Source organism: Lutjanus erythropterus, chromosome 4, assembly GCF_056507025.1.
Source record: "Lutjanus erythropterus isolate fLutEry1 chromosome 4, fLutEry1.hap2, whole genome shotgun sequence".
In the NCBI taxonomy this organism is placed as follows: domain Eukaryota; kingdom Metazoa; phylum Chordata; class Actinopteri; order Lutjaniformes; family Lutjanidae; genus Lutjanus; species Lutjanus erythropterus.
Genome location: NC_139320.1, coordinates 35794846 through 35805137, shown reverse-complemented (window position 1 = coordinate 35805137; position 10292 = coordinate 35794846). Strand labels below are relative to the sequence as shown.

The following is a 10292-nucleotide window of genomic DNA, read 5'->3' as shown; positions in this document are numbered from 1 at the left end:
TGGCTATCTACCTGGCTAATTAGCTCAGCTGAATTGCTGATATGTCCCAATATGCCCACAAATATGATCCCTTTATTCAACACATGATCCACATTATATTCGCTGGAAGTGTGTGGCGTGCAAGTTGCTCAATGAGACCTTGTGAGAACAGTAATGGGATCCCAGCAGTGAGATCATTCCCAAAAGCAGAGAGACTGAGACAAATGAGCTTGGCAAGACAATGTTAGAAGAAGAAAAGAAGGAAGAAGAATACTCTACTTAACTTGAGTAATCTAATGACGTGTTACAAATTACATTTCAGGACATGTCTTCAATAGAGGAGGAACAGAGGAGCATTTCCAAACTTTGTTGACCAGAGAGACCCAACTGGGGCTGTGACTTATGCAAAGGTGCGCGCACACACACATGAATTTACCATTTCTGCTATTTTAACAACTTAAATTACATTATCATAAAGTGTTTTTTACATTCCCTTGCTGTCCCCCCACCCATGCCCCCGCAAAATGCAATTTACATGTAAAATAGAATAAAGTCAAATGAGGGTACGGCTTTTGAAAAAACATTAAGTTGGCCCCCTTTCAATTATTTCAACATAAATGATGCAGTTAAAAACATAGTTAAGGGATGCTGACTCCACTTCTGACATAATTCACACATAAACAAAACATTTTTTGATGGTTTTGTTTATGTCACCCCCCCATAACCTGCTTACTTCGCCATCATGTGATGAAAACAAGCAGTGTTCTGGGCCTGTCAACACATGTACGTCTGTGGCAATCACTTCATCACGGGTTTGTTAATGATGTTACTGAGAAAATGGCATGTGTCACAACTGTGCCTGTAGATCAAAGTGAATCAGAAAAGTGATGTTTAGCTGCAGTTTTTACTGTGAAAAAATATGTCCCTCGCATAAAACACCTGATTTTACATTTGGTTTGAAGGTGTGACCACTTGCTTGGAACAGAGGGTGGGCCTATTTTAACTTTGATAATCCACATGAATTGAATTTCACCCTCAAATAATGAATACTGCTCAAATGCCGTCGATGTCTGAATTTCACTGCTGCCCTCTCTTAAGCTGTACAAAGATCTGCACCATTGATTATAATGCAGCAATAATGTGGGAATTTTGATGCACAGGACTTTATATCGCCTCATGTGGTTTTTGCAGCACTGTCACATGATGTCAATAGATCCATTAAACTCTGCAACATGACCACATCACAGTTATCACACTATCCCATGATTGTTTACATCACGGGTTACTCACTAAGGACCACACGCTGGCATTTTGATTACGTTTGGGTTTTGTGCGGTTGGCAGCAGTTTTTGGCTCGAGCGGACAGCGCCCCTGTGATGGATGTGGTTTTATAAGCTCCCACTGTAAATCTCCCAAGAAACAAAGCTCAGTGTTTTGGTTTAGCTGTCCTGAATGTGATTGCCCTTTTGGGGGGCCTTGGGAGTTGCCACCAACAGTGTCCTCACAAACTTTATTCTCCACAACCGCCATTAGTCTTCACACCGGAGTCTTCCTTCTGTTCGCCTTTGTTAGCGAACTGTCTCTTCCCAATACTTATTCAAACAGTCTTCCCCTGAAGGAGAAGAAATGCAGTGAAGAAAAGCCTTTTTCTAATTCTAGCATAAAGAGAGGAGGATGTGAGAGAAAAGAGGTGAAAGGTGGCTGAGAAGGGAGGGAGGAGATGCTGGCAAGAGTCCCAACACTCTGCAAGTCAAGATTTGACACTCGGGCTCAAAAGCACCGATGCTGACTTGTTATTTGGCGCTGGCTGAATCTAACAATCCTTTCATCTGAACACATGTATGCAGAAACACAGGATTATATATATATTGCACAAATACACATATATACATACATACAGAAATAGGAAGGAACTAAGTAGGAAGGAAGTAACTAAGTATAAATACTATCTATTACTACTAATTAGAGTTCTGACAACTTTTTATTTTTACTCCCTACATTTTAACACAAATGTCTGTACTTTCTACGCCATAATTTTCAAAAACAGAATTTTTTTTTTTTTCCAACATCAAGACTGATTTGAACCTAAGTGGATGGAACAATAACATGAAAGAAAAAATAATTCCTTGGTGTATCGATCAGTGCATAACACACACAACAGACATGACAAGACAAAAACAAATTAAAAGATGAAATGAGACAAAAGTAAAAGATGAAACAAGATGAAAACAATGTAAAATACATAACAAAAAGAAAATGGCTTATAAACGTAACATGATGAAAACAGCATAAAAGACGTAAGACAAAAACAACATAAGATGTAAGATGACTAAAACGACGTACAAGATGTAAAAAGACAAAAATTATGGAAAAGACCTAACAAGACAAAAATGACAAAAAGTAAAAAAAGAAAACAATGTAAAATACAAAACAAGACGAAAATACTGAAAACAACATAAAAGATGATACAAGATGAAAAATAACATAAAAGATGAACAAGACAAAATTTACATAAGACGTAACAAGACAAGATTGATGTTAAAGATGTAACAAGTTGAATCAGACAAAATAAGGAGACTCACATGTGGAGAAAAGGTGAGGTTCAGTTAGCTTTGCACAGAAATAGTTGGTAGAAATGTCCTTCATAGGCAGACTTTTTACTTTTATACAGTACATTTCAGAGCCTGTAATTTTTTTCACTTGCTGTAAAAGAAAAAAAAACTTTTTACACAAGTATCTGTACCTCTACTTGAGTAATAAAGAATGTGTTCTTTGGCCACCCCTGCATATTAACAACCATGTGGTCTGTAAGCATGTCACAGCGGCTCCTTTTGACAATCAAGGAACAACAAACAAACAGAAATAACACATAAAACAGCCACCTATATGAAAAAGGTCTCCGTTGCCTTCAGGCTCTCTAACTCAGAGATGCACAGATACACACTAACATTTGCCAAGGCCAGCTATGCAGTCTGCACCTCAAAGCCAGGAAATCAAAAGCCGTTTGTATTCATGGATGCTGTTTGGAGGAAGAGGGTTGGTCGGTTTCCTGTGCCCACCGCACCACGCAGCCCCGGGGTCCTGGCGACAGCCTCACACTCCCGTCTGCATCAATAAGCCCACACCATTGTGACAGACACAAAAGCTGTCTTAGGATAAGCCAGGAGAAAAAGGTGCCACTCTTTATTCTTCCCTCGTCCCCTTCGCTTCCTCCCGGCTGTGTTGAAAAATAAAGTCAACAGCAGCGTGGAGAAAGAGGAGGAGAACTCTGCACGAATGCCTCTACAGCCAGCAGTGGTTGTTCAGCCGTAACAGTGCACACGTTCTAACAGCACATGCAGCTTGTACAAACAAGGTGACATAAATACTATAAGTTATAGACTTAAAATTAGTGATCACCAATTAATGTGGTATTCTGACACAGATTTGGAGACAGCACATCAGCAACCAGCCTTATTAGCGTGGCTTCTGTACAACAATACTATATACACTGATATATATTAACCAGTTTTAAACAAAAGCTAAGTGAAGTTTTAATTCCAAAATGCTCCTTTTATAATACGTAATTAATTTTGCCATGCATTAGATCTCTACATCATCTCTATGTGATGCGTGGACATTAATCTCTTATATTCTGTCAGTCGAAGAGATACAACTACATCAGTGTTGTCATTCAATCCTCTTGCAAATATTATATAAACTGCCTTGAATCCTTGTATATTTTTATTGCATGTAATTAACAAGCACTCAGTATGTAACTTTACTGCCTTCTTGGCCTGGTCACCACTGAAAAAATGTTTTTTTTTTTTCTTATCTGGTTAAGAAAAAGTTAAAATCTTTTGTTCCTTTTCTAAATGTTAGCACATTTTTCCCACCCTAAATGGCAACAAAAAAAACCTGAATAGCAAGTTAAATGTATATTATGTTATACTGTGTAGACTGATACGCCCTCCTCACCTCAGGCTTCCTACACATTCTCAAAGTCAAGTTGAAGTACTTTTCAAGGTCCATCTTGAAGCTTTACCAGCACCTTACAGCTGTGGTAAATAAAATATTTATGCACATTTACTCAAAACTGTTATTTCACTTTCTCTTCGCATTAAATCAGATGTTACTGCGCTATGAACAAACAAAATGATTTTTCGTAATAGCATTTTACAGAGGTGTGACAAAGGAAATCACAACAAAAACCTGCTGTGTCGCCTGCCTCTAAGCAGAACACTGTGTCACCTGGCTGAGCAAATACAAAACAAATACTCAAACATCACCAGACAAATTTCAATAAAATCTTTTCTCTTTTTTTTTCATTTTCAAGCATCTCATCGAAACAGCAACCTCCTGGCGTGTTGTCATCTCCCACTCACTGTTCCATCAGAGGGAACACATCAAAAAAGACTGACAGATCATCGCACACACAAACTCAGAGTGTTAATCAGGGCTCGAGCTGAGTCCTCTTCATTTTGTGTGCCAGGCAAAAGCAATTGGGCTTTCTGTTTTATTTCTTTCTAAATCAAACTCTTTGGTCAGACAGCCACTTATTATGAAAGTTATGCAATTATGATTCCAGATATCCAAAATTCAAGCACTTTTCAAACCTTGAAATCACAAATTCAGGTATTTACAAGGATTTCCAGTACCCCTACAAACCCTGTCCCTTAAATACCATCATATTCAGAAATCTACAGTATAACCCAATTTTGCTCTTTCATTAATGAAAACACAATCTAAAATAACATGTTACTGACTAAGATAACCACCGAAATGAGATTGCAATGTACATGAAATAATGGAATTACACATAATTTTCCTTTTTTTATATATATATAGGCACAATATTTCTCAGCTGTCCGCAGCCCTGCTCTCCAAATATCAACATCGACGGTGAGCACTGAAAATAGAGCTGCAACTATTAGTTGATTAATCGAGTAGTCAGTCGAAAGAAAATTGGTGGCCAGCTACTTTGATAACCGATTAATAGTTCCAGTCATCAAAAACGTCAAACATTTGCTGGTCCGAGCTTCTTAAATGTAAGGATTTGCGGCTTTATCAGTAATTTATGACAGCAAATGAATGAATGAGTCTTTGGGTTTTGGACTGTTGATTGGATCAAAGAAACTTTTTTATGATGTCACTTTGGGATTTTTTTTTTTTTACATTTTATATACTAAACAATTTAATCAATTAGTTGTGAAATAAATCATCAAATTAATCAAGAATGAAAATAATTAGCTGCAGGCCTGATTGAAAAACCCCCACTGGTAAACCATTGCTTAAAATGACCCACCACCTCAATAGAACTATGTGAGTCTTCTTACATTGCCTGGTATGTTTTAAATATCAAAATTTATTGACAAAGATACACGTGGCCCCAGATATCCTGTACAGGTGATTCACGTCCTTTCTTGACAAATGGCCAACCACATTACAGATTTACAAAGGTATTAGTACAGACATCAAACATCTACACAGTCCAGGGTAAAATATGTACACGAAAGAGCTCCACAGACATTTCTCCAGAGTGAATACAACAGATACAAAAGAGAAATGATTATGTGTCAAAACACAGACACAGTGCAGTATTTACTTTGAGGTATCTCATACAAACAAGTCTTCAATATGTTGATGGAGTCACAAAGCAGGTGATTGAGTGTGTGTGTGTGTTCCTATTATTTATTCCCTATGTTGTAGTTAGAACTTGCCATGGTTAGTCAGTGTTTCACGGATGGTATTTGATATTGGACTCATGCACTAAAGGTCTGGATTAGTGATACTGACTTGAATAAAAACAGTTAACAACACAAACTAATCTGGAACGTCACGACATCCTGTACAGTACACCTAAAAAAGAAAAAAAAAAAAACATTCACTGTAGTATCATATACACAAAATACTGTTGAGTATTATCTTCTCTTTTTTTTCTGTAGAGAACAAGTTAACAAGGAGAGAAAGATTGCGGTAACAGAGCCGTTGCAAACCTCAACCTCAGAGCTGTCAAAATGAAAAACTAGTCGACCACATTCCTCGCCCAGTCAGTAATAGATGGACGAAGAAATGGGGAGTGATAGGTAACCCTCTGAGCAGAGACTCCCCGGTCATAGTGCATTACAATGTCTGCACGGCACATCCATGCAGCAGCGATCACAGTTTCAGTGCATTTACTTTTTCCTCTAACAGCCATCCCAGGTACACTTCCTTAACCACGAGCTCTCACCTGCTTAATAGCTATTGATTAAACATCAGCTCGGCGGCTGGAGAAGGTGCTATCCATTCTCAGTCCTATTTTTCTCAGAACGAATTGATGAACAGGACATTACAGCTTGTAAGGAAATCTATTTTCCCCAGCTTGCCTGCTCATAATGTTCATTTAATCCAACATGTAAGCAACACTAACTACTCAATACGAATGAAGAGGCATGGCTCTAAAATTTAGGCGAGACTGCACCAACAAGGATTCATTTCTAAACCTGATTAACTCATGGTTTAAGTTCCAATTATGTTGTCTCCTTTTAAACTAACTTAAAATGAAGAGAGATTATATTTAAACCTCAGTTTAGTTTTTCTCAACCTCGATTAAATTTAATTCTGTTGCACTAAAATTTTAAACCTCAATTAAAAATGCGTTCCTGTATTATCTTTACACTTATACTATTTCCTTTCTTTCACTCCAGTTGATAATTTGGCCAACAGGATTTTCTCAAAGGAGAGAACGGAGAATAAGAGCTTCTCTGCTGAGCCATCATGAGAAGGCTAACTAACTTTTTAGCTAGCTAGCAAAAGATCAAATTTGATTAACTTTGTAGCTACCAACTAAACAATGCAACATTTTGTTAACTTTCTTGCAAGCCAGCAAACAATGTATCTTTTTGATAGCTGGCAAACAATTAAATTTACATAACTTTTTAGCTAGCTTGAAAACAATGTTGTTTTTTTTCACTTTTAAGCTAGCTAGCAAACAATGCAACATTTTGTTAATATTCCCCTCTCCTTAATACTCACTGCGTCCTGATAGAACTCTACTTTTTATTCATTTATGTGTTTTAATTTGGGTAAGCAAGCATCTCCATATTGATTCAACTCCATTTAATTTCGGTTTAAATCTCAAAACTAAACTGAAATTACTTTTTAATTGCACGCCAGAGCTCTGCTCCTTTTCAAATCTAGATTTACTCAAATCTAGATTTGCTAAACTTAAATGAATTCAGTTAATCTTTATTGGTGCAGCCCAGTCTAAGAGTACAATATATGTACAGGACAATACAGTACCATAGCTTATCAACACCGACAGGCTGCAAGCGAGCGATGGTTATCACAGGGTTAAATATGGAGTATTTATCCTATGGTTCTATGAACCCTCGTCCATTCATTTTTATACACAGCCTTCAGTCCACACAGTGCAATACAAAGTCCAACGTGGTTTCTACAGATCCACGCCCATGTGCCCTGTCACAGCCTCCGGTCCCCATTCTCCACATACTCAGCCAGACTGTTGAGAGCCGTCTCCTCACTCTTGGACTGAAGGACATGGTCCCCCTTCCTGGAGGGCTTTTTAGTGGCCTTTGACAGCTTCCTCCTGAAGGTATCTCCAGCCAGGAAGTAAAGAATAGGATCCACGCAGCTGTTGAGGCTGGCCAGCCCCCGTGTCACCTGGTAGGTGGCGTAGACTCGGTTATTAAACTCACACATGTCAGGGCTCTGGAAGTACAGCCTGGCCCTCATGTTGAGGTTCTTCATCACGTGGAAAGGCAGGTAGGAGACGGCGAAGACAGCGAGCACAATGATGACCAGATGGATGGATTTCTGTCGCAGGGGCGCATTGTTCATGTCATTGTAGATTAACGCTTTCACGATCATGCCATAGCAACAAAATATGATAATAAATGGGATGCAGAAGCCAAACACAGTCAAAGTCATGCTGTAGATAAAATACCCTGGTAGCTCATCCTCAGTGGTGGTGTCGTAACAAGTGGTCGCGTTACGCTTCAAGCCGGTCCTAGAATAGTAAAGGATGGGGGAGATACCTATAACCACCACCACCCACACCAACGCGCTGGTGATAACAGCGTTTTTCTTTTTCAGCCGGCCCAGAGACTTGAGCGGGTGCACGACCCCGGTGTACCGGTGGACGCTGATGCAGGTCAGAAACAGAATACTCCCGTAAAGATTCACGTGGAATATAAACCGCTGCAGCCGGCACAGCACGTCCCCAAATATCCAGTCCGTCTTGTTGAAGTAGTAGAAGATGAGGAAGGGCAGCGAGAGGACATAGCAGAAGTCAGCCAGAGCCAGGTTGAACATGTAGACGGAGATGCTGCTCCACGGTCTCATGTGGCACACGAACATCCAGATGGCCAGGCTGTTGCCCACCAGCCCCGTGAGGAAGACCATGATGTAGACGGTGGGCAGGTAGTAGAACTGGAAACCGGTCTTGGTGAGGGAACATCCTCGTGTGTGGTTGTGGAGATCGGTTACATTCAACAGAGAGGTCAAGTTCAGGTCTGCGGTCATGGTGTCAGGGGCAGAGGCAGGTCCTTTTACTGCAGGATTTACACATAAGGAGATATTTGAGCTTATATCTGGTGTTTACATGAGGTCTTAAACACACAATAATGGGTTAAACGTGTCATTAACGTGTTGCGTTTTGCCACAGTTTCAATTTAAACGGTGTTTAGTCGTGCACAGACTCGAAATCCAAGCCACAAACTTAATTTTACGGAACGCCTACGCACAGTCCAACAAACAGAGACAGACCGGAATGATAAACGTATTACAACACTCACCGCTGAGATAGACTTGTGTTCCACATTCCTGTAGCCTTCACAGTTGCAAAGATTTCAGTCAACACTTGGACGGGGCGTTACGAGCTGTCAGGTGTCTTCATTCAGCCTCCAAAACAGTGTTGGAAATTGTTGCAAAGTTGAGATATCCTTCGGGTTTTTGCGCCGCCACTTCCAGGGGAAACAAAAGTCCGCCGTCGATCCGTCACGAATGGGCGACGGTTTCCCACAACAGCGGCGGTGGGACGCAACGGAGACTCAGAGACAGCTGCAGGCTCAGCACGAAGAGAGAGAGAGAGGAGGCTCTTCGCGCTGCGGAGAGGAGAGGAGAGGGGAGGAGAGGGGAGGTGCGCACCCACACCACACACACCACTGAGCTGCTGCTTCCCGTCTCCAAACGCGCTCTTTCTGTTCCTCCCGCGTCACAGATTGAAACCTAATCAGATCGGAACTGCCTGCAGTGGCGGGATAGAGGTTTGGAAATGTGGATTCTCACCTTTTTAGCCAGTCTGTGTCAATTCGTGGTTTGGTTATCAGTAGTAAAGAGGATTTAAAAAGAAAAAAAAAAAACAAAAAAAAAAAACACTGTATAGGGGAGACTGGGGACGCTTGTAACAGTTTTTTGCATTTCTCTCAGTTACTCTTACGCTATTTGGACAAGTCCAAACAAATCTTTATTTATTAAAGATATATTAAACATATTTTTAATAGTGCGGTGTGCCACAGTAAGTTCATATATATGAGTTTAATAAGATGTGAAAATATCAGATATTCACAGAATCAGAGAAAGCAAAAGTGGGTCCTCCTGTAGTAAAAAAAAAAGCAAACCGCTGTCCAACATCTTCTTCAGGCTGTGAATTAAGGATTTATTTTGAGCAAACCAGAGTTGAGATTGTAGCAAAAGACTAACCAAGATGTTTTTGTTAAGTTTTATTTAGTTTCTGCGAAGTTTGAATGAAGCTGAGGGTGATGCAAACGGATTCAGGTGAGTTTGGCGAGAGAAATTAAACAGCTGTTTTTGGTCAAACAAAACATATCTTACTGTTTAATATAAGGTGTCTCACTGTTGTAATCCTTTCTATAATGTTGTCAGACATTAACAATAACAATGTGAGACTGTGAGAGGCAAAAAAGAGAGCAAACAAGCATCACCTGCATGTCTGGATGAGGTGGGTTACAGCACGTCATGCCAATCTGCATTTCTGTCACTCTTCTTCTCTTCCGTCACAATTTGTTTTGTGTTTTGTGGTGATTTAGAGAGTCAGTTTGTGAAGTTTACCGACTGTCATACTGTTACATTGGTCTGTGTACAATGACACAGACAAAAAAAAAAAAAACAAGACCACCAACTATTAAAAAATATATATTTATGAATCCCTGAAATTCTTCATTGAAATGTTCTACCCTTGCATTTTTGTAACTTCTGTCTGTTTTATCCTGTAACTGTCAGGCACACTAAGTGACACATAAAAAAAAAAGCTTGACTGGAGGAATCGCAATCTCAGAATGATATTATAGTATTATTCACTGATTTAGTGT

General features: G+C 39.7%; 1 protein-coding gene across 1 annotated transcript; it reads right to left on the bottom strand.

Moving 5' to 3' along the window:
* Window positions 1-7167: 7167 nt before the first annotated feature.
* On the bottom strand, window positions 7168-9317 carry p2ry1 (purinergic receptor P2Y1). The gene is made up of 2 exons (XM_084716503.1): window positions 8757-9317; window positions 7168-8513 (listed from the first exon to the last, which is right to left on the bottom strand). The coding sequence occupies exon 2, from the start codon at window positions 8482-8484 to the stop codon at window positions 7423-7425; it is 1062 nt and encodes a 353-aa protein (XP_084572629.1). The 5' UTR covers window positions 8485-8513; window positions 8757-9317; the 3' UTR covers window positions 7168-7422.
* Window positions 9318-10292: the final 975 nt, after the last annotated feature.

What these genes read in the sequence shown, in the direction of transcription:
- p2ry1 (XM_084716503.1), bottom strand. Translation starts at nt 8,484, where the DNA reads ATGACCGCAGACCTGAACTTGACCTCTCTGTTGAATGTAACCGATCTC.